Source organism: Pyrenophora tritici-repentis, chromosome 6, assembly GCF_003171515.1.
Source record: "Pyrenophora tritici-repentis strain M4 chromosome 6, whole genome shotgun sequence".
NCBI classification, from domain to species: Eukaryota; Fungi; Ascomycota; class Dothideomycetes; order Pleosporales; family Pleosporaceae; genus Pyrenophora; species Pyrenophora tritici-repentis.
Window position 1 is genome coordinate 818637 of NC_089395.1, and position 23787 is coordinate 842423.

Sequence of the window (23787 nt, forward strand, 5' to 3'; positions counted from 1 at the left end):
TGTGATTGATATCCTCTTCCTAGGTGGTGCTTGTTAGTACTTAGTCGCAAGAAAAGAACGGGGTCTAGCGTGTACGGGATATGACATTTCAGCATGAAGCCTAATAGGAACTTGACGTATAGTACTAGCTCGGATGTGCAGGTAGATTTTGTTTCTTTTGAGGACATGGTATATTGCTACGCCCTCCTAAGTTTACTCTGTGTATCGTACATCTATCTCTACACACATCTAGAACTTGTAGACTTGGTCCTTGCTGTAACCAAGCTCCTTGAGCATACCGTCAAGTTCGCCCTGGTCACTCGGGCTCTTCTTGCCACCGCTGATGGCCTTGTACATGCCCGGTGGTCCGCACACGAAGATCTTGATCTTCTCGCCCTCCTTTGGTTCCGGTAGCACAGTCTTCAGTAGCTCCTTGGTGACGTGGCCCCTTCCGCCCTGCCATGACTCTGGTGGGTTGTCCAGGACGTAAAAGGCGCGGAATCGCTGAGGGTATGTGTTCTCCAGCTCTTCCCATTCGCGCTTCAGCAGAATGTCCTCCTCAGAGACGTTGCCGTAGATGAGGGTGACCTTTGTCTTGTCCTGGGGGTTGCGAAAGATGTGTCGTGCGGTCTGCCACATGGGTGTGATACCGGTGCCACCAGCGATTAAAGCAATGTGCTCATGTAGATTTTCTTTCCACTGGAACTTGGGAATTGGTCCCTTAATGTCCAGCCGCTGGCCAGGCTCCATAGCGTGCATATGCTCAGACATGGGACCACCGGGGTAGGCCTTGATTATGAAGTCGACACTACCCTTCTGGTCTACGTCGCTGATGGGTGTGTAGGGTCGGATGACGGGCTTCTGCATCTCAGGGCCCTTGTACTTGGTGATAACGGCAGCTTTTCTATATTAGTATGCATATATCGATCGTTCAGAAGTAAACATACAAGTAACAGGCAGGCCGCTCTCCATGTCCTCCTCGGGTAGCTTGAAGCGGAGCTTCTTGGTGTTGTGGTTGACAACCTCGGATTTCTCCAGCATGAGCGACACGAAGCCCTGGTCGCCTCCAGTAAAGGCCTTCTTCGCGTCCCCGCTGGATGAAGGAATCTTCTTGGCCTCCTCTGATGGTGGCGCACTACCCTTCTGCCCTGATGGCGAGTCGCCGCCCCTCATGTACAGGTAGGCACCAGCGAGACCAGCAGCGCCAATGCCTGTGTAAAGGATACCATTGTTACCGCCACTCTTGGGTGCCTCAGAAGCATAACGGCGGACTTGCTAACCCGGGATCAGTATCAAGCGCGAAGATTGGGGGAATTCATTTATCGCAAATCTTTAACAATGGGGTCGCATACCTGCTGTAGCGTCCTGGCCGGACGAAATACCTGTCTGGCAAACATGGCGAGACGAATTGGTACGATAGAAGGTGGATTGAGGTGGGATTGAGGTGCGTGAAAGAATAAGCGGCGTTATCAAGGTCCTCCTACGCGGGCGCATTGAGCTCGCTACAAGCTAGCGCCAAGAACAAACGTCATCACTGTTTGACATGCCGACAACCCCGATCTCATTCACGCTCATCATTATCATGCTCGCCCTCTAAGAAATTCGCGTCCTATTCCATCTCGTTACTGCAACTGTATCTCTGTACATCTGTTTCGAAATAACAAAAAAAAGGAAATCACCTCACTAACTCAACCTCTCCTACAGCACCGTGACTGCCGACAGAGAGCACCGTTCATCTTGCGATTATTCGGTCAAGTCGTGATACTACGACCCTTATTTCATACTCGCTGACCCCCGCATTGGAATGATCCATGCCCAATAAAGTCGATAATTCATGTGCGGTTACCATGGCCTTCACGTGCTTGGATCGCAGTTGTCTCAGGCCTTATAGACTCAGCGGTAATACGATATATATTTCCGTTTTTCAAAAATGCGCTTCATTTACTCAGTCTCATGGGTTCTAAGAGTTCACTGCGTTGGCACGCCTTTCACAGAGATAACGGGAAACGACCAACCGAGCAAGTACAACGTCACTCTCTTGCCGATGACTGCGGGCGCAATATGTGGTACGTCTCTAGGTATGGAAAGACTGGTACAAGATTGGTTAGACCCGGACCCTGTTCTTACCCACAAGCGGAGCGTCGCAGTGAGAGACGAGCAATATTAGCTCGCACTCACTACATTGTCTCTTCTACCTGTTTCCACAAGAGTACATAAGACCTCTTCATCCAATCCTTCCCTCTCTCTCACTATCTACCCCATATCAGTCAAAGCCTCGCAACCGACACATGAGCACGACTCACACCGTATTAGAATCTACCTACGATAGCACGCAGCACTCGACACAGCTCGCACCATAACACTCGTGCTCAATCAAACCCGCAGGATCTATCCGTGCTACGTCTTGCAGCCTTGACGAAATCGCAACTCACAAACAGCAATGGCACCAGCCACCAAAGCGAGTTGTCACGGATACTTCCCTGTGCCCAACCTTAATGTACCGCCAATCGCCGCGGCGCCCGCTTGTACCATATGCGCACTGGAAAGCCACATCGAAGAAATCAAGGGGATCCAAGCTGCTCTGGACAGCCGCGGCGGTATTTTCAAGTCTAAGATGGCGGAACCGAAGACTGAAAATGGTGGGATGTACGCTGACCATCAAACTTGGATGAGGAAGTGGCGGGGTGCGAAAATCAAATGTTGCCGCTTGGTAGAGGCCTTGGAGAGGTTACGTGATGAGCATCCGGATATGATGGAATATTGGGGTATCGATGAAGCGCTGTATCTGTGGGAATTAGCAGCGGACGAGTGCTGCAAGGTCCCAGGATACAAGTATGTGGGAGATGCTCCAGAAGAAGACATTGCTCTCGAAGACACCAAGGAAGTGGAGTCGACCGCGTCGATACCGATCGTGATCCCAGCACCAAAAGAGGATATCTCGCCTGAGGATGATAGTGGCTGGGCTATCGTCACGCACATATGGAAGAAAAGATCGCAATCATGGTCGCTTCCGTCGGAGGACGAAGAAGAGAAGCCCGGGACTGAAAACACTATTCTCATTGAGCTGGAGGCCATTGAAAAGAGCCTGGCTCAGCTGGAAGCTATCAACAAGATCCTGGCTAGGCCCCAAAGTTTCTCCAAAAAACCCTCTAAGGCGCTCGCTGAGGCATTCGGTGACGACAGTGATGACGATGATGGCGAAACCCGTTCTACTACCGTCATCAAGGCGTCTGAGACTTCGAGTGCGACTCCAACATCTACATTCACTCCAAATCATGAGCATGCGACCCACAACATGCCCCAATCAGAGTCTAAGCGCATGTCACATCTCGGTCCTCGTTGCTGCAAGTCAGTAATCATCAATCCGGAAGCAACCCTTATTCCGTCCGATGGCGACCAGATCGTTACCCAGCCCCACAACGAACATGCGGCTGCCGAGAAGCGTAGGCATCGTTTGACCTGGAATCGACGCTCGCGTAGGTACAGCCCATCAACCTGGGCCAGTCCCGATGGCTGTGAGAAGTACGATACAAGCTGCTTCAGGGTGAGCTGGATGGCCCTTGAGCGTTCGATGAACAGGGCACAGAACAAGACAGAAGACGACGTGAAGGACAACATGGCATTGACGGAGGAAGCCATGGGGCTGCGTGAACGTGAGAAGATAATTAAAGAAGCCCAGGAGGCATACTTTTCTGGCCATGGTCATGCACGAGTCTCAATGTTGCACGTTTGTTGGTCTGCACAGGAGAAGAAAAAGAGGTCCATAAAGAAGGTGGGAAAGTCAACAGAAGAAGATAGTGAGCAGAACATCGTCGGCGAGACTTGTGGATCTGGGGATTCAGCAGAAAGTGGCGTATATCGGGAATGAGTGTTTAGAACATGAGAATGGAAGAAGAATGGGTATGTACACCTCCCGAAAGCATCAATGGTCCTTGTACTCAGGAAGCTGACGATAGATTAGTTTCACAGGTTCTATCATTACAGCGACATCTTCACGCATGTCTGTTATAGCTGTTAGGACTAATCTCTTTTTTGTAACTGTCATATTCACAAACATCTAGTCTTCACGTATAGCTTCAGCTTTCGTATGCATATCAAGAATGATACAGACGTCTTTATCAATTCAAAGCCCTGGAATCAACTATGGCTTCATTCATATCTTCAATTTCGATGAGTTCTTCACACGCACCGGAAGAGAAAAAGATCGACTGGAATACACATCCTCTTCACGATGCTTCGATTTGGTCACACTATATCGCCGTATGAAAAGCATACCTAAAGTTCTCTTTTGTAGATAAAAACACATCCTCTAGACTCTGGAAGTCATTGTGTATTTACTGAAGCGCCCGAAGAAGAAGATACGCAGCACTCATCACTACATTTACATGTCATTTTGCAACCCTTACTCCCTGTACCAACACTAGCAAAAGGAAGGCATGCACCCCTTCAAGACGCAGCAGCATAGTAGCAAGGAATTGCCACAAGTGCAGCCTCGACTGCCACAGTGTCAACAGCCCCGGCCACAACCACCCACTGTAAATTATATATTTTATGAAGTTCCTAAAACAAAGAAGCCCGACATCAAAACGGCCACAGTACCTAAAGCACATAAAGATCGGTTGCCAAAACCCGAGAAAACGCCCTTAATCCGTTCTCTAGAGCATTCAAGATATCCTCTCCCTCCATCGAGTATGCAACCGCAAAAGGGCAAGGTGTTCTCCCGTGTAGATCCAGATACGTGGATGACTCCCCTGGGCGATGATCTTAGGCCAACGAAAGAAGAAGAGTGGAAAGGGAAAAGGTTACCGAGTGCGGAGAGTGCGAACTTCAAGAATATACATGCGGTCCTCTTCACGAATAGTAAGGGTAAGAAGATTTGGGTGGAGACCAGTGGGACAAGTACGAATCATCGAAGACTTTGGGTCCCGGGTTGGGATCAGATCTAGGTAAGCGGGGGTTCTAGGGAGGTCATTTCAAAAGGAAAATGAATAAAGGATGAATAATCGGGCGAAGGGCAATGTCCAGGTATACATGTGTACGAAATTGGAGTCCACTTGCAAATTACTCAACCCGCCGTATATTACGAATCTCGAGAGATGACAGACATATTTTATATCCACTTCCAAGTGACATTCCGCCCACCTTAATATCCTAGCGTGTTGCAAGTGGTGATCTTCATCAGCGGTATATGACTAAAACGTCATCGAAAGATCTTTACATTCAGGGTGGATACAGAAAGCTTAACAATGACAGCGCCGTTACGGTATTGCCACATGTGGTTGACAAACGATAGAACAATCACATGTAATTTGTTGTTTTATGACAGCGATCCACTCATTAAGAGGGAGGAAGACACGCCGTCTAGAACACTACGAGCATCTATCTCCACCCACCGTAAATCATCTCCACATGACATCTAACTCAAGAACATCATCCACCGAAGCGCTCAAAACCGCTCAAGTCACACCTCAGTATGGACCCAACTTCTCCCATCAAACCCCAATCCACCAACAAACACAATTCCCATACCCTCATCCCTAAACTCCCCACACCACCACCCTCACCAAGCGCCCCACCTACAACCGACACACCTCCCTAGAGCCAACCTACAACGCAGACATGAGGCAGCCAACGGTGTACCCAGCTCTGCACCACTCTGGGCAACCATGGCCGCCAAGGCCCATCTAGCGCGGGAGCTCTGCGGGCCGCAATGTTTGGGATCGACGCCTCAGGTGAGACATCAAAGGACAGGATGGGATAGCTAAAGTTGGGTAGGTAGGGGGGAGGGGGGGGGAGACGGGCCGTCTACCACATGCATGACATGGGAAAGCGATGCTTTTTTGTGTATTGCGCATGAAGACGTGCGATGGGGAGAGGAAAGATGAGGGATGAACCTTGGTGGAACGCGCGTTGAGTGTTGGCGAGTGCTGGGTCCACACAGACGCGGACGCGGACGGTTGGTTGAGTTGAGATGGGTTTGGGCTTGGCTCTGGGAACTTTTATTGTCTGTATGGTATGTAAAGGCTGGCCACGTAAGTCCATTATTGGAAAAGAAAGGTTATTGAGGAAAAAAACGAAGGAAAGAGGAAAGGACGGGCAATCAGAGAAAGCCTATCGGAACTGCACGTTAATCGCATTAGCTCAAGTCAAGTGTACTTTCTAGCTCCCCTCTGCAGCGTCTATGGTTCCACAGGAAGGAACGAGTGAGAATGGTGGCGCATGCAACGTGTAATAACATAATCAAATCTTACTACAATGCCAAGACATAAGGCGGCGGAGCACTTTCCTCCTAAAGAGCCTCAGGCCATGCATACAATGCCTGACCCGAAACAGTTCCTGCCCAGGCAGAAAAAAAATTCCCGACATACTGGGCGCAATTCTTGATCGGCGGTTGGGAGCAGCGGGTGCCCAGGCTTGGTAAGGCACGAACCTGTGGCGTACGAGGTTTCGAAACTGCATCCAAGCCCTGGCGCATGAAGGCGTGGCTGTGCAGTGTTGCAGGTACAGCATGGTAACCGATGGCGCACCGCCATTGTGTGACCAGGATGTCGTCGTTGTTTGACCCGTTGGGATGTCCCTGTTGCAGTGCATGATGGCAATTGTAGAGGTTTACGAGGGAGACATGTGATTGATGACACTTCCGCCCATACTTACATACTGGCATATTTGTCGTGACTGGACTTGACCTTCATGTCTAGAGCTGTCTCATGGAAATTGCCTTCTACCTTTGCCTTTCGCAATTTCTTGACCTCGGCATCGTTGAGCCTTCGTCCAATCTGGTCTTCCAGCTCCTTGCGACTGATTTTCAAATTAGCCTTCTCCTCCTTGTTCGCCTTGAATCGAGGCTTGAAGCGCGCTTGCATGCGGATGCGAAACGTGGTGTTGAAGTTGATATGTTCTGTGTCGCCTCGAATCTCAGCCCCGTCTGTAGAAGACTCGTCAATGCTGAGAAATTTGTCACGCGCAGTTTGGAGGGAGAAGGCGCCGGGGTTGTCAGGTACGGGGATGATGATGAAGGATTCTTCGGGCGAAATGGCAGTTGCTGAGGCACTAAGGATGCCAAATTTGTTGCAGCCAAGATAGCTATATGTTGTTAGTATGTTTATGAAGCATCTGAGGCCTCGGTGGTGTTTGTACCTTCCATGATGTCCCTTGAAGCTCACTTGTTCTGTACCAGCGACGCGATTCGCAACGAAGACCTGGCGCACATCGTGCGGTTCGGCCGTCGCCAGGTCCTCCTCGACCACGTTTTCCAGGTTACTGGTAAAGACCTTGCCATTTGCATCGCATGCTAGACAGCTCGGCGCCTCGGTGGGCAAAACAATGACAACGGGGCCAGAAATATCGCTTGGCGCCTCCGCGCTCACCCAGGAGTCGTCATTCTCAGCCTCGGCAGGCGCGTTAGTGGTGAGCTGCTTGGAGCGCGCATCGTCGGCGTCGTACGGCTCGGCTGTTTTCCTCTTCTTCTTCACCTTCTTGTCGCCTTTGAAGTGGAGTGCCTTGGGCATGGTGATGGATGCAGTCGTGTTGTTTGGTTGTCGGAGCTGGAGTTCGGCGATGGCCGAGGCCCAGGCAAATTAGGCAGGTGCACTCGAGGTGGACTATTTCGCACACTACGCGCACGATAAAGTGGCAGAGTTGGCTACATAGTCAATCAATCGTCGTCATCATACAACGCCTGCATACTGGACTGCACTGCACTGCACTGCAATCTGTGAAAGACTAAATGGCAAACGCTAAAGCTGCAGTGAGCCAAAGCGCCGTTGCTGTAGGCCTTGAGGACCTGAAGAACAGTAAGTTGGGTGATTCCCATGCTATTGAGTGTGATACTGATGGACGATCACTTCAAGGCAATGTTGAATTCTCCGTGCTCGAGGAAGCGTTTGGACCCTCCAGCTTGGGCATTATAGTTGTGAAGGATCTCCCGTCAAAGTTCCATGAACTGCGGCACAGACTACTGTCCTACGCCTCGGCCCTTGGAAACCTACCAAAAGATGAGCTGGGTAATGATTCCCAAACTTAATGATAATTATAGAAAAGAACTAATGATTGGGCAGCAAAGCTTGAATCACCCGCTTCCAAGTGGCTAGTAGGCTGGTCGTGTGGAAAGGAGACGCTCAAGGATGGCAGGTACGATACTTTGAAAGGGTCGTACTATGTCAACTGCGCTACTGCCTTTGAGGAGCAGCAAAAGGCAGTTGCCGAGAAGTACCCGTCCTTCCCAGAGTACACGGCACCGAACGTGTGGCCGTCCGAGCAACTCCTGCCGGGTTTCGAGGCAACGTTTCGCGAACTCTGCACTCTCATCATCGACATAGCCGCATTAGTGGCGCGAGCATGTGACAAGTACGCCGAAGCCAATATCGAAGGCTATCAAAAAGGTTACCTGGAGCATGTGGTCAAGACGAGCATCTCGACCAAGGCAAGACTACTGCACTACTTCCCCAGTCCCGCGTCGGCACCCCAACCTTGCAGCGGCGACGAAGATGACTGGTGTGCCACGCACCTCGATCACGGCTGTCTGACAGGACTCACGTCGGCCATGTTTGTTGATGAAGCTGTCAGCCCACCGCAAACAGGTGCATCGTTTTCACCACTCCAAGAACTTGGCAGTTCGCCGGACCCCAAGGCAGGTCTATATATACACTCGCGGACCGGAGCTATCACCAAAGTCAGCATCCCTCGCGACAGCCTCGCCTTCCAAACGGGCGAAGCACTTGAGATTATCACCAAAGGCAAGTTCAAAGCCGTGCCCCACTTTGTGAGGGGTGCCGCGGCTGGAGCTGGCGGGAGCAAGGTGGCCAGGAACACATTGGCAGTGTTTACGCAGCCTAATTTGTGGGAAAAGGTAGACGAGAAGCGGGACTTTGCAGCGTTTGCCAAGGAGATAGTTGAAAAGAACCATTAAAGCTTTGGTGGTAGTGGAGGACATGTAGAATGACATCACGCAGCTAATTTATGTGATGTTTACGGTATACTGTACAATATCTAACAAGGTGCCAAGCGTGGAACTCGTATACTTGCCGCTAAATCTACGCGCGCCTAGAGACGCACGGCATCCGCTAGCTGGCTGAGCAGCTGCACGTTGACAGAAGTTGCTGTGGCTCGTGACGCAGGGCGCTAAGACATGTAGGCGGGAGAGTGGCAAAGCTTGTTGTCTTGATGCAGTGAGGATCCTAGCAGGAAAAAAGAGACGGAAAGAGGCTCATTTCGGCTCCCCTTTCAGCGCATAACAGCAACGCGTCGTCTGTTACGCATCAGAGGTGGTTCAAAGGGCGCTAGTAGATCGCTGTCTCATCCGCGATTGACTTATTGCGCGGCCTCGAAACACGCACAATAGCGGTACCAGGTAATCTACGCGGGCGATCGCATCCGTCCTGAGGCTGCTGGTGCTGGCTTAAATCGAGGCCAATCCTGGGGCACCTCGCACCCTCGCACCTGCAGACGACGCCAGGCCAAACGTGGGGGAGGTTTAGCTACGTAGTGAGACCAGTGATAAGACCCCGTGGTCGCAGTTGCATTCTAATTCACCCTTGCGCCACAATCTAGCCTCTTTCTCGGCTTGGAGTTGGCGGGCGTACGACACTCGCTCGCCACAGCAGCGAGACATGTTGTATGTGTTTGGCGGTGCCGGGTGCCGTTGGGCCCAATCTCTGCCACTTCCACGGCCAATTATCCAGGCGGCGGCTTACTGCCAAGCCATGGTAGTCCTGAAACGGGTGGGGACTGCTTCCACCACCCGCCGACCTTCATGACGCGGCCACCCATGTTGGCTCGGCGCTTGTTCCCCTTTCCAGCCCCCAAACCAATGACACCAGCTAGAGCCGCTGTCCTTGCTCGACAGATCGATATCATGCCAAGACTAGGTATCCGAGATGCCGTCTTCGCATGGGGGAACTTGCTTACACCCTGGCCATGCACTTAACTTCCTTCTTAGTCCCATCCTATCCACCACCAATGCAGCTACTATAGTCGTCACCATCGCTCTTTTTTCCTTCCCTTTCTTGCTTCCCTACCATCGCTGAGTGTTGTTATACCTTTGACACAGGGTCCTACCTTTCCAATCTTCAGTCGTTCAGTCGTTCAGTCGTTCAGTCGTCTGCATGCGTATGTCTTTCATTGCAAAGGCTCCGTTGTCGCTTGCCCGTGCCACCATCTCCAGTCTTGCAACTCCCTTGGAACCAGCTGGAGGCCCAGGCAAGATGTCGAATAACCGTCAGAACGTTACGTGGGTCGAGGTTCGTATTCAGACTACGCTTATGCAACTCGGTCTAAACTTAAGCAGGGCGTTCGCGGAGTAGCCTCGTTCTGGGTCGTCGTAACACATTTATGCAGGGCCTGGGACTACAGTCTGTGGTCACCACGAGACAGCGAGAATGCCACTCCTCAGTTACTGCAGCTGCCCTTTATCCGCTTGCCATTCCAGGGCCGAATCGGTGTAACCATGTTCGCCTTCCTCACCGGATATGTATGCGCCATCAAACCACTCCGACAAGCAAAGTCCGGAAACATCCCAGCCGCCTTGGAGACGTTGGGCAAGTCGGCTTTCCGTCGTCCACCCCGTCTAATCATGCCCGCGACCATTGCTTTGTTCATTGCATGGTTTTTCGCACAGCTGGGTGCTTTCGAGGTCGCCCACCGCAGCGACTCCCACTGGTTCCGCCGCTCCGTTCCAACCAACATCGGTGGTCTCGATACCGAAATCCCGCGATTGATCAAGAACTTCCAGACATCATGGTCAGGCGCCAACAACGAATACGATGACCATCAGTGGGCTCTCCTTCCTCTGCTCCAGGGCGCCTTCCTCATCTACGTCCTTTTGTTCGCCACCGTCTTCATGAAGGTCCGCATGCGCCTCTTTACCTGCGTCGTTTTGTTCCTCTGGTACTGGATGCGTACCAGCCCTGAAAAGGGTATGTCTTACTACCTCCCCATTCAAGTACATGTCTAACAACTTTAGAAACTTTCGAGTGCCAGTTCCTCTACGGTGTCATTCTCTGCGACCTGGGCTCTGAGAAGGGCTTCCGCGATTTCGTCAACAACCGCGTCAAGGCCCGTCGAGTTGCGGCCACTCTCCTCATCATCGTTGGCTGGTATGTAGCTTGCTACCCCGGAGAGCACGCCGAATGGTCCGCGTGGTCGGTTCAGCTCAAGAACATTGGAGACTACATTATCCCCCAGGGCGCGGCAAGCTACCCCAAGCGTTGGACCGCCATCGGATGGGATCTCATGGTTACCGGAATCTGGCTATCTCCTTCTCTCCAGAGCATGTTCTCGAACAAGCTGTTTATGTGGGTCGGTCGCAATAGCTTCGCCGTCTACCTCACGCACGGAACCGTCATGAAGGTCGGCCTCGCACGATTGATCTACGGATTCAGCACCGCGCCATACTACGTCGAAGAGCCAAAGGATGGTCAAGGCGAGGGCGTGCAGCATTGGATCCCCAGGTCTACCAACTGGCTAGTGTGGGCCATGGCCATTCCCCTCTTTTTCGTCGTCGAATACACCATCGCACATCTCTGGACTACCTACGTCGATGCACAATGCGCCAGGGCTACGAAATGGCTTGAGGACATGATGTTTGAGAAGAGCGAGGATGAGAAGCACGGTGTAGCAACCATGGCTTAAACGGCAAACCACAACAATCACACAACATATCAATAGGAGCATACAGACGAGAACCTCCTATCTCTCAGCGATAATCGAATTTCAGCGCCGGGGTTTTTTCTATTTGGTTTTTCCTAGTGTTACGATTTCCTATGTTCGGGTACAGCATTTGCGGATACCAGTCAAGATTGCATTTCAGGGAGTTATGGATTAAAGAACTGGGCAACTCGCATAGAGACCCGATGAGCAAACGGTCTGCGCAGCCAGGACAAGCACGCAACGACACCTTGTACAAAGAAAAGCTCAGCTACCAAAACATATAATAGATCAAAACAAACATTTTCAGCCCCTTGACCGTTCCTGCCGATCCATGTTGCATGTTCCGAGGTAGAGCCTGGGAGCCGCAAACAAACCTCACGCCGACTGCAGCCCAGAGTTTAGCCTTTACACCGACGGCCGATAAGCACTTTCGCAACAGCCGCGGCCATCGCGAGAAAAAGAGGACCACAGCCCAAATGCCCACGCAAAGAATTCGTATCAAAGCATGCCCCCATCCGGATAAACATTAGATCAATCGTCGATGTCGATAGCCAACACCAACAAACCTGCACATGCACCATGCATATGCCCACCCCACTCCAATCCTGCACAACAAAAATCCTCTCCGGCATTACTAGCAAACAACCAGGGCTCTGCAGCCGACCCATGACGCAATGACATCAGCGCGCATGCCCATCCCTCGGGATCTGCCGCCACAGTTGCTAGATATGACCTTCATGCGTCAACGCGCCATCATCTATCCGCACCATCACACCTCACAACATGTCGCCGCTAAACGTTCTGGACTGCTGCATATCACGAGCCACACACACACACACACACACAGTGCCGCGCCAGGGGGTACAGCTGCCTTCTAAGCTCCTTCACTTGGGCCTTGGCCGTCCTTGGCGGGCGCAGGTGGCTGTGCCGGCGAACCGTAGTGTGTATTGTGGGCGTAACCTTTTACCTGCCTTTGTTGGGTTGGTCGTGTAGCCGGTGTGTCCGGGTTGCGGCTTGGGAGGGAAGGTGGGTTCGCTGTTGTTCATGCGTTGGCCGTGACAAGACGGAATTATTCTTCACTCGGCACTCGTTTTCTGGGCAGCCAGCAACCAGCGCAAAAAAGGTAGGTTCAGGTAGTTTGATCATGGTGCAGGGATGCATAGGGGGTTGGGGCTGATAGGGCCTCGATCTTGACGTGCCTGTACGCTTTTGGACCCTGGGATTGTCGTGGGGGGTTGTGACTACCTGTGTATCTTCAGTTGCCTTGGCTTGTGGTATGCTTTTTATCTTGTTTCTCGCTTCGCGCATCAAGTCTATGCCTCTTTTTTTCATGCAGCTGAGGTTCGGTTTCTCGCTTGTCTTACTCTCCGTCTTACATGCTTCCGTAGTCGAGATTTGAACTTGAGCTGACCCTGGCGACGTGGAGCATGGTAATTTGAAAATTATCGTGTGTTGCACATCGAGTTGCAATATTTTGGAACTTTCCGTTTGGCTGTACCCACCTTCACCGGGAGAACTAGCGGATAATGGAATAGGTCCTTTTGGCCTCTTCCTTGCATGTAAGCACGTTAGCGCTGAGTAAAGTAGGTATGCCTGCGGTGTTTTAGTAACAGATAATCTACCATGTCCAACAGCCGCTAAGGAACAGTTTCCCTCGGTGTATTAGAGTGACGTCGTACGTACGCTTTCGCGTCGGTAGCGATCGTAATGTGGAGGGTGGGTGGGTCAGCGAAGAAGAGAAGACATCGGTCGCAGGGTAGGAGCGGTGTAAAATTCAGGTAGTTATAACTACCTAATTTTCCGATTAACGGTTATCGTGTAACTACACACTAGCGTACTAGCCTCAGGTACGAATCCCGTCGTGAAACGACTTCATGTACCCCACAACGCCCAAGTAGATCTTCCCCGCAAGTATAAGCGGAAGCCATCGTGCATCGACGAGCCCTTCGCTTATCCGCGATTGGCAGGTAAAACGATTGTGGTTACTGCTTGTAAGAAGAAAGACGTAATCGGAAGAGTAAGGTGGTACGTGGAAGGTGTCACGAGGATGTTGTGGAGTATGGGTAAGTATAGCGATGTACATCGAGATAGTCCCTTTGGGGAATACAACAGTTTGCATGCGAGATATTATGAGAATATTTCGGTTTGAAATAAACGCAGGCGTGGCAGTAGGTATGGTAGTGATAGTCACTTCCGATAAGAGATGCACACAGTGTGTCTGGCAAAGATGTCGAAACTTTTGTCCTTATACTGACCCATGGGACTTGAGAACCGACCCGATTTTCTGAACACAGTATACTTTGGATTACCAGAATGAAAAAGATACTTGGGCTTTACAATGGAATGCTTACCATCGCTCTATTACTTGCTGTACTTAGTCTACTTAATCGGTCAGTACTCTGATTACTTCCCGCCTGATTGTTTTCTCAATTTTAACTCGGCCACGCCTACTTGAAGCGACTTTGGCTAGAATCGTCAAAGAAATGGCCGCTCTACCCAGCGGTTAAGAGTCGTCATGAACTTAGACCCTGAAACCACACATTTAGAAGCGGCGAGTGCGAAAATATGTGAATATTGCTAGGGATGAAACACTTGTTTGGTTGAAATGCGCTTGTCAAGTGTGAGGAACGAGCAGTGAATCAGTGAATGCGCCTGCATCGCCTCACCAGATGTGACGGAAAACTCAAGCAAAAAGGGCACGCGCGCACGCGCAATCATAGTAATGATGCAACTAATATTTCCTCTCACATAAAATTGCTCATTCGCCACCCAGTAATACTCTACCACAGCTCAACATCACCCTGAATCTCCAGCGCCGTGTATTGGACGAACCACACTTACAATCCCCACTTGGAAACTTTCGCCAACTATGGTTCACGATAATGAATCCTAAACCCTCACATCCCAGAAATTCTATTTAAATCAATTCATCGTTTCAAACACAACATCACACAAGATATTTCACTTCTTCGCATTAATAGTTAGCAATACCTGGCCATATTTGACACTACAACACAAAACAATCAATATGCCAGGCGAATACGCACATGACGACTGGACCTGGACTTGGTCCATATTCCCCCTTTCCTGCCTCCTTGCCGCCTTGACATTGGCCACCTTCGTCCTCGCATTCCCACCAAGCAAGAGCATCTACCGCAAGGTATGGATGTGCATCATCGCCATACCAGTATGGTACGCATTTCGATACTGTGACCACGTCTCGCACGACTACCTCATCAACGACACATTTGCACGGACCTGCATCATCTGGCTCTCGCACGCGAGTTACGAAATCTGCGTGCTGGAGTTCAAGCCACTCTTGAATCGCGAAGAGTGGGGGCGACGAAGCAGTGGCCTGCTGAAGCGAACAGAAGTGAAAGAGAGGTTCTATCAGGCTCGCAAGGTCCTGTGTGATCGCAATCATGTGCAGGTTGCTCAGAACAAGGGCCAGTACTTGCCTGTAGCGTCGGATCCCTTCAACGGCGACATGAAGTACACGATCACTGACAAGAAAACCGATGAGCACGTCGGAACTGCCACACGCATCTCACATGGTGTGCCCATCCCGGAAGGCCATAGCCATGGATACACGCGCTGGAAGCTTGTGCGCTATCACATCGTCAAATGGCTCGTCTTGCGTGTTATTCAGCTTGCCCTCGCGAAATACGAATCGACATGGTCCCCTATGATACTATACCAAGACACTAACCACACATTCTCGCCCACCGTCAAGATGCTGTACCAGATTTACTGCAACTTCGAGGATACGATTGACTGGTGCTTCGGAAGTATCATGTTATACGACTCCTGGCACAGCGTCTTCGCCATCTTGTTCCTCGTCACCTATCTTGACGAGCCCCAGGAATGGTCTCTGTCTCTCTTCGGCAACATCAAGAATGCGTGGTCGGTGAGGAGCTATTGGAGCCGCCACTGGCACAATTTCATCTACCACTCCTTCAACGGCCACATCAAATGCGTCACGCGAGGCTGGCTGGCCATGAAGCGCGGAACACTCTCAACCCGCCTGACTGAGAATACAGCCGTCTTCTTCTTATCCGGGCTTATGCACACGGCCGTCCGCTGGCAAATGGCTCCTTGGGCCGATATCTGGGCCATCACATTCTGGTACGTGGCCCAGATGGTACCCATCATCACCGAGACTGCTTTTGTACCTTTGTACCGGAGCGTGAGAGTATACGCGGCGAAGCGATGGCAGTTCAAAGAGGATGCAGAGTGGGTGGTCCGCATGGAATATGCGGCTGGCTACTTTTGGGTCGCAATTTGGTTTGGGTGGTCTATTCCAATGTATTACCATGTACGGGATCAGCGGACAGACATCTTGATCGAGAGACTCCGACTCGAATACCTGCAAGTGGCGCTGGCAAAGGGCAATAGGACTGAGTAGGAGCTAGGCGGTGGGGTTGTTTTTATAGACGCAGCATGAACGTTGGGGTAGGCAACATGGAGTATGGCGTCTTTTCATACACGGCGTAATACCATGGGGGTTGAGAAAGTAAAAGTAGTATGCCCCACAACTTATATTTGCACTTGAATCTTATATAGGCGGAGAATTGATTTGGTGTGATTTCCTAGTTGTTTTTCGGATGTTGGTTTCCGGCATGTATCTGTGCTTCAATTTGCCATGAAATTTGCATGGAGTTGATGACACGCCCTCATTTGAACCGTCTTGGTCGATACATATTTTAAACCTATCTATTTTGTGGCACCAAAGTGATCGCTTAGTACTGTACCACGGGAATGCTTCCTAAAGAGTTATACATGTCACCAGATCACTATGCAAAAGAAACAAAACCCGTCGCCATGGTACGCAGTGCAGTGTCGATTCGGTCGGAGGACGTTTCCGTTCAATCTTACCCAGCATGGCATCATTTAACGTATGCAAGTGCCAAAGCTCAGACGCGTGTGCTAAAGCCATACTGGGAAATTGATATGATGAGCATGGACCGTTACGTTGACGCAACCTCTATCAGTGCGTGAAGTGGAACACACAAGATCACCACGTATCTATCTCCACACACTGCAGCACGTCGAAATAAGACAATCATAAATCATAATTGGGTATTGAATTATCGTTCTTCATCTTTACATTACACTGTAATTATTTCATCTCGTCATGAGTCGACAGCTTAGTACCTGGTCAACTTGGGGCTGCCCTCGGACGCCGGGAAACTCCACTTTGTCTCCACAAACACCTTTTGCATGCCATCCTCCTTCTTCTCAAACTTGTAGTAGACCTTGTCAAGGTCCTCGAGACGGACACGGTGGGTGACCATCTTTGATGGGTCAATGCGCTTCTCTTGGATCATCTGGAGGAGAGACTCCCAGTACATGTGTACGGGGGCCTGTCCATTGCCGATGAGACGGATACCGCGCTCCATGAGAGAACCAATGTTGAAGTGGTTGGTGAAGCCAACGTAGACACCGGTGATACCGCAGCGGCCCATGTTTCGTGTGCTAGTGATCATCTCGTTGATGAGCTCGCTGGTGTCGGTCTCGAGACCAAGCATCATCTCGAAGTAGTGTGCCCAGCCCTTTGCGTACTCGCCGGCAGCGCACTCAATGCTGACGTCGGGGCCGCGGTTGTTGCACATCTCCTTGAGCTTGCTAGTGACCGATTCGCCCTTGCCAAGTGCAGAGAAGTCGATGGTGTCGATGTTGGGGTATCTGGCCTTGACGAAGTCTAGGCGCCAGTTTTGGTCAATCATGATGACTCTTGATGCGCCGTTCATGAGAGAGAAGTCTGCGGCCATTTGTCCGATGGGACCAGCTCCCCAGATGGCTACGACATCACCCTTCTTGACACCAGTGTCAACAACGGCGTGCCATGATGTAGCCAATACGTCGGACAGGAAGAGACCTTGCTCATCTGGGACATCATCGGGAAGGGCGAGCAGGTTCACGTCGCCGTAGGCAACACGAGTGTATTCTGCCTGGCCTCCCGCGAAACCACCAGTGAAGTGGGAGTATCCGAACATGCCTGCTGTTCGGCCGCCGTACATTGCGTTCTCGATGGTATTGGAGTTTGTCTTTTCGCATTGCGAGGACAGCTTCTGCTTGCAGTAGTAGCAGTCACCGCAGGCAATCTGGAAGGACGCAACAACTCGCTGGCTATAACTTGTTAGCATTGTTCATATAGAGAATACCAAGTTAACATACCCCTTCTTGAACTTTGTGACTGCTGATCCGCACTCGTCTACAACACCACAGAACTCGTGTCCGAGAATGTCGCCCTTCTGCATCTCCACGACGGCGCCGTGAAGCAAGTGTAGGTCAGATCCACAGACTGTGGATCCGGTGATTTTGACAATGACATCGCGAGGCTCGATAACCTTGGGTTTTGGTGTGTCGATTATCCGGACATCGTTCTTGCCATACCACGCAAGAGCCTTCATAGACTCTGAGTTGTCGGCGGTGCTGGGGTCGTTGCCAGGGTTGGTGACATTCTGTGCGGTGGTGGCATTGTCACCATGTCCAACGGCCTTTTCGACCTGCATGGCTGCTTGGGACATCATCTTGGGCGGCTTTTGTGTGGGAAACTGTAAATCTAAGGGTATGGAGTTTTCAAGGAGGAGATTGAGATTGTAGAAGAGTTTGTAGGAAAGCTGAATTGGCGCTCCTATATAACACACGAAGTGCGCCTAGAGAAGACTTCTCACAAAGACATATCAATGACATATTGCCACAAGTGACGTTAAACCTGCAGTCTCCAGCCAACAACTACCGCGAACCACCAGATAATCTGCCCCTTGTACATGCGCCTGGAGGGGCTAGCTGAACGTCATCATCTGCTGGGGAGGGGTACAAGTCCGCTACGCGAGCTGAAACATGCAAATGTGGCACTGCCATGTGCTCGTTCAGATCGACGTTGGCGATGGGAATTTTAGAAAGGCGTCATGGCGATGTCATGGCGGGGCAGGCCGTTCACCGTTGGAGCTAGACAAGGGAGCTTTGGCCAGAACACCGAGCAATGTCGGGACGGCATCTTCGGCATATAGCAGTGCTATACCTAGGTAGTTTTGTCTATATGTAAGCCTTCGGTCAGCTCGACGTTATGTTATGATGTTGTCAAGCTGAATGAGTCGTGGGTTGCACAGTGATCAGGATGCGAAGTCTGTGCTCGGGAGAAAAGGAGGGCGTCAAGATCGAGGTGGAAAATGAGGAGTTTGAGCAGACGGCAGTGCAGAGACTTGTATACTCCAGACTGAGGACCATGATGGTGGACTGCGCGAGTAGGGATGATGCTATAGGCTCGAGGTATGGAATGTCGTACAGGAGCGGGCTGGGCAACGGCCAATAATGCAGGTACACGGCTTTTCTTTCGCGTTGGGCCAAACCAAAAAAGTAAAAAGTAATAATTGGGAGCGTCCAGAGCGACAGTGGGTTTTTTATATGCGGTGCTTCGCCTGGCACATACTCGGTGGCTTTACGCGTATTTATTCGCGGGGAGAGGGTATAGTTGTCCGGGTCTGGCTCCAATGCGAACAGCGGAGGACTTATGGTGTAGCTGGACAGATACCACGGGTTTCGCGCCTCTTAGAAACACTATATATGGCAAATCGATTGTCGCGCTGACAGTACGTGTTAGATGCGCAATGCATGATAGAGAGAAGGTAATGCTCGGTCAGCTTCACCGATATTTCGCACTGCGTCTCCACGACCGCAAAACCGCGAAGCATTCCACGCGTTACACTAGCAACGTATCTATAGCTCCTCAATAGTCACCCGCACCCATTACAACTGTAAACTAATACCCAGGTGCCTTGCCCAGGTGCGCTGCAGCCACCAGCATATACTTAAGCTGACCGAACCCCGTCCCCTTCGTTCGAGGGCATACTTACCTTCTTGCGACTCACTGGCTCGAGCATGCGTGGTCTGCAATGGTGAGGATGAGCGGTAGCTCATCAGCCTCCAGCAGTTTAGCAAGATTGAAACAAATAGGCTCCACCTACACTGCGTTCGAAAATCTGCTGCTAAAAATCTTTTCTGTGTACTCAAAGTCAAATCTTCTTCCTCGACACATCGCCAGAGCAATGGAATCAATGAAAAAGTAGCCACAATGGCAGACCAGCAAAAATTGCCCCGCTGAAGCCCCCGAAGGAGATTCATGACAACACCACACCCCGCTGTGCAATGGAGGCGACGTTGTCAGACCACTGAATGCTTGAGCTCAGTGAGTCGCAAGAAGGTAAGTATGCCTTCGAACGAAGGGGACGGGGTTCGGTCAGCTTAAGTATATGCTGGTGGCTTGGCACGCTAATGATTCACGTGACTGTAGACTGGCCCAAGTGGTCTTTGCTGGCCGCTATACGGCGGAACTTCGGGCGCTAGGTGAAGTTTCGGCGGTGTACCATGGTGAGAAGTTCTCTCACCTTGCACAACCCGAACCACATGCCAGTGACCATCTCTCCAGGGATGGGCATGTTCTTCAGAAAGGTACGTTTGAGCATTCTATATCTTCCGCTACTTCTGCGAGCTTTATGAGCTCAGTCGCCGGGTACTATAACTCCAGCACCTGTCACTGAGCTCTTCAAAATTCCACGAAGCACACTGCAGCCCACTTTTTCAAAATGATGATCCAAAACAACCTTAGAACCGTTGCGAATGACGCCTTCGGGCGGTTGAATTCACCATACCCTTTACTGATCGAAATTAAATTCTCGTCTTTATCAGAATATTGGACGCGACTAGTAGCTAACAAGCACAAGGAACCATGAGCAGACCAGCGCTGAATTTTCTTCGGCCGTACCTCCAACAGGCTAGCCGACCTCTAAGGCCAGAACATGCGCGCGCATATCTCGCTCTGCAGAAGCGTTTCACACAAAGTGTAGCTGCTGGTGCATACACTGGCCCGTACGATGTCGAGAAACAGAAGCGACTTGAGCATCTGGAGAAGGTGAAGCCCTTGGGTAAATATCACCCAAGGCTTGTACATTCTTCAGATGTCCAAAATCTATCGGTTCGCGACTTCAACGCAAAGTACGATGGTATACAGGAGACGCAGGCGGACATCGTGTCTGTGTTCGGTAGGACACATCACCAGTGAGCATCGTTCCGATTCTGACATTGTCAGGAAGGGTGCGCTCAGTCCGGCTGCTTAGCTCCAAGTTGATGTTCCTTGATATTGAACGCGACACACAACGGCTGCAGGCCATGGTAGAGTTGAAGAAGCTCACACCACAAAAGAACCTTGACGAGAGCTTTAAGAACTTCAAGAAGGTCGCGCGCATTGGTGATTGGATTTGTAAGGACTAGCTTTAGTAGACCTAGACATGAATGCTAACGCATCATAGCCATCAGAGGCAAACCTACAAAGACATTGACTGGACAACTCTCAATCCTTGCCCTCGACGTGCCCCAAGTACTCGCGCCCTGTCTGCATCATCTCCCGGAGAAGATCGACGATGCTGAAACGCTCGCTCGACGACCGCATATCCACGCTCTTACCAGTGACGAACCCGGCGATGTGCTCCGACTCCGGGCGCTCATATACGACTATGTGCGCACATACTTTATACAGAGTGGGTTTCTAGAGGTGGAGACTCCGACTTTCGACGTGAACGCTGGAGGCGCAATCGCGCGACCTTTCGAGACTGTCGCAAACGAGCTGTCCAACACACCAATCAGACTCAGGATAGCACCTGAGTTGAATCTGAAACGGTTGATCATTGGAGGGCAGGACAAAATTTTCGAGATTGGTCGCGTGTTCAGGAATGAAGGCGTGGATAACACACACAACCCGGAATTCTCTACGTGCGAATTTTACGAGGTCGGAGCAACACTACCCACTGTCGTCGCTAGAACGGAACAACTGGTACACGGTCTTCATACTGCAATTGAGTCACTGAGGTCAACATACTTCCCGACACTCGCAGCGCCGGAAGACATCGACTTCACACATCCTTTCGCACAACTGCCGTTTATACCTACAATTGAGAAATCCTGCGGTCGTACACTGCCAGATCTATCGTCACCGAATGCCTCCGAGGAACTTCTCCAGCTCTTCAACGAGCTTGATCTCGCGATTCCACCAAACCCAACTCTCCCACGGCTACTCGATGCGCTTGCAGAGATGTATATCGAACCTCTCTGCAAGAACCCGACCTTCATTACTCAACATCCAGAAGCCCTCTCGCCGCTGTCAAAGTCATTTGTTGACGAAGCGACTGGACAACGCGTTGCCTCGCGCGTGGAGCTTTTCATCCATGGTCGCGAGTACGTCAATGCATACGAAGAGGAGAACTCGCCATTTGAGCAGCGCAGGAAGTTTATGCAGCAGCTAGACTTTCACACTGAGGGTGGAGGAGCCATCGATGAGAGTTATCTCGAGGCACTGGAGTGGGGTATGCCACCGACGGGTGGTTGGGGCTGCGGGTTAGATCGACTTGTCATGCTGTTTGCTAGCAAGAAGCGAATCGCCGATGTTCTACCTTTTGGAACACTTCGGAACGTTGTGAGTATCTCCAAGAAGAAGTAAAAGGCGTCAGGGACGTCTTGCCGACGAATTAATGGAAATTACGACGAATAACATGTTGCCTCACCACATACTTGCTCGTTCTCTGTTGTCGTGAAACATTTTGATCCGTGGGTGACTTTATATTACATTACATTGAAATAAACAGAGTAATGTGAATATATTAAGCCTTTAATTTTTCTTCTCTAGACTACGTGTGCGTTTCTCAGAAGTACAGCTTACTGGTTTCTGTATTATCTCTGAAGCAGTCAAAGCTGCTGTGTATCCGTCGTATATCGCATAATATCCTCACTGCCAAAATTGATTCCACTCCTTCTCCAATGCAGTCATATTATCCTCTATAACAGCTGCCTGCATATTCTTTTCATTCGCCTTTGCCATATGCGCATTCGTCACACTCCAATCAATCTGCACAAGATGTCAGTTCACAACAAGATGGCTGGAAAAACATGAACACAAACTTACCGGCGGCCCAATCCATCCCGTAGCCATCCAACTTGTACTCTGGCTCGTAGCCTGCATCTGCGCAATCCTCATCTGACTCATATGCATATTCCCCTGCATCTTCAACTGCTGACACTCTTGCTTCATTCTCACAAGCTGCATCTTAATCTCGCGCATCCTCTCGTTCCTAGCCATGAGTTTCTGGCGAAAAGTATCGGTGTCGTTTGTACGCACTGCATCGTTGAAGTAACCCTGCAGTCGCGGAGAAAACAAATCGCACATGAAGCCGCCTTCTTTCACCCCCTCTTCCTTGATGTGGGACAGGAAAGCGGGTTTAGGTGATTCGGAGTAGAGTGGTAATATGTGTCTATGGTAGCATTCTTCGCAGGCGGTGAATTCGGGGACGGTGGTGGGGAGACTGTATCGTTTCTCGTTGAAGACTTCTTTTCCTTTGCGGCAGATGGGTACAGGGCCCCATTTTCTGATGTATTCGACTAGAGGGCCGAGATCACGGGTTTTGGTATCGAGAGTTGAGGCGGCTGTTTTGGCGATTTGGTCGAGGTATTCTAGACTACGCAGTTGGGCGTCGCCTAGGCTCATGAGATCGCACGTTGCGAGGAGTCTTTGGCCATTTGCTACGGGGACGAAGATACGTGAGAGACAGGGGAAGATGGTGGAGACATTGGATACGCAATGGGAACAGGCCGTGAGTTCTTCCACTGGCGCGCCGCTTTGTGGGTCGCGGAGACAGTACCACGTTCGTGTTACGGCAGGTTTTCCTCCTTGCTTTACTTGAGCATCTTCGAGATTGAGATTGGGACAGATGCCGTCCTTGTCGGGTTGGATGCCTGCTACTGCTCCCAGCAAACTTAGGTCTGGCTGGCCTTGTCGGTATAGCCAAATGTACGCTATTCTGATCCAACTCAAGGAAAAATCACACTGGCATGAAATTCCTGCCGGCTTGGCAGGGCCCACACGCATGAGGGAGCCATAGCGTGTGTTGCGGAAGGAAGTGTTGTAGCAATCGGGACAAATGTCAAAGTTTGGGATGGCCCTAGGAGATACGACTTGCAACCAATCCTTGTGTCCTTCTACGAAAGAGGATCGTGAACATGGTTTGAGAGGAGGACAGTCCGTCGTCTGTTGGCTTGCTGAGGCTGAGGACGGGCGTGGCGGTAGTGGGGGCCGAACAAGAGGCATCCTGACTCCTTCGTGAGCCTGTGCAG

At 50.9% G+C, this 23787-nt stretch overlaps 9 protein-coding genes across 9 annotated transcripts; 5 read left to right on the forward strand and 4 right to left on the reverse strand.

Moving 5' to 3' along the window:
- Positions 1-228: 228 nt before the first annotated feature.
- PtrM4_115510 (NADH-cytochrome b5 reductase 3) lies at positions 229-1376 on the reverse strand (the record flags this gene model as incomplete). The annotated part of the gene is made up of 3 exons (XM_001934934.2): positions 229-878; positions 927-1254; positions 1332-1376. The coding sequence occupies 3 exons, from the start codon at positions 1374-1376 to the stop codon at positions 229-231; spliced, it is 1023 nt and encodes a 340-aa protein (XP_001934969.2).
- Positions 1377-2419: 1043 nt separating this feature from the next.
- Positions 2420-3847, forward strand: PtrM4_115520 (uncharacterized protein; the record flags this gene model as incomplete). The annotated part of the gene is made up of 1 exon (XM_001934935.1): positions 2420-3847. The coding sequence occupies one exon, from the start codon at positions 2420-2422 to the stop codon at positions 3845-3847; it is 1428 nt and encodes a 475-aa protein (XP_001934970.1).
- A 2782-nt stretch (positions 3848-6629) lies between these two features.
- Positions 6630-7487, reverse strand: PtrM4_115530 (putative frg1 family protein; the record flags this gene model as incomplete). Its single annotated transcript, XM_001934936.2, has 2 exons — positions 6630-7062; positions 7117-7487. The coding sequence occupies 2 exons, from the start codon at positions 7485-7487 to the stop codon at positions 6630-6632; spliced, it is 804 nt and encodes a 267-aa protein (XP_001934971.1).
- A 218-nt stretch (positions 7488-7705) lies between these two features.
- On the forward strand, positions 7706-8887 carry PtrM4_115540 (uncharacterized protein; the record flags this gene model as incomplete). Its single annotated transcript, XM_001934937.1, has 3 exons — positions 7706-7772; positions 7830-7982; positions 8037-8887. The coding sequence occupies 3 exons, from the start codon at positions 7706-7708 to the stop codon at positions 8885-8887; spliced, it is 1071 nt and encodes a 356-aa protein (XP_001934972.1).
- Positions 8888-10181: 1294 nt separating this feature from the next.
- On the forward strand, positions 10182-11607 carry PtrM4_115550 (Acyl-transf-3 domain containing protein; the record flags this gene model as incomplete). The annotated part of the gene is made up of 3 exons (XM_001934938.2): positions 10182-10217; positions 10265-10892; positions 10940-11607. The coding sequence occupies 3 exons, from the start codon at positions 10182-10184 to the stop codon at positions 11605-11607; spliced, it is 1332 nt and encodes a 443-aa protein (XP_001934973.2).
- Positions 11608-14653: 3046 nt separating this feature from the next.
- Positions 14654-16030, forward strand: PtrM4_115560 (MBOAT-2 domain containing protein; the record flags this gene model as incomplete). The annotated part of the gene is made up of 1 exon (XM_001934939.1): positions 14654-16030. The coding sequence occupies one exon, from the start codon at positions 14654-14656 to the stop codon at positions 16028-16030; it is 1377 nt and encodes a 458-aa protein (XP_001934974.1).
- Positions 16031-16772: 742 nt separating this feature from the next.
- On the reverse strand, positions 16773-18158 carry PtrM4_115570 (Tdh, Threonine dehydrogenase and related Zn-dependent dehydrogenase; the record flags this gene model as incomplete). The annotated part of the gene is made up of 2 exons (XM_001934940.2): positions 16773-17754; positions 17803-18158. 2 exons carry the CDS (start codon positions 18156-18158, stop codon positions 16773-16775), a joined length of 1338 nt encoding a protein of 445 aa, XP_001934975.2.
- Positions 18159-20356: 2198 nt separating this feature from the next.
- PtrM4_115580 (LysU, Lysyl-tRNA synthetase (class II)) lies at positions 20357-22120 on the forward strand (the record flags this gene model as incomplete). Its single annotated transcript, XM_001934941.2, has 3 exons — positions 20357-20669; positions 20717-20887; positions 20937-22120. 3 exons carry the CDS (start codon positions 20357-20359, stop codon positions 22118-22120), a joined length of 1668 nt encoding a protein of 555 aa, XP_001934976.2.
- A 285-nt stretch (positions 22121-22405) lies between these two features.
- On the reverse strand, positions 22406-23542 carry PtrM4_115590 (uncharacterized protein; the record flags this gene model as incomplete). Its single annotated transcript, XM_066108173.1, has 2 exons — positions 22406-22525; positions 22715-23542. 2 exons carry the CDS (start codon positions 23540-23542, stop codon positions 22406-22408), a joined length of 948 nt encoding a protein of 315 aa, XP_065961358.1.
- Positions 23543-23787: the final 245 nt, after the last annotated feature.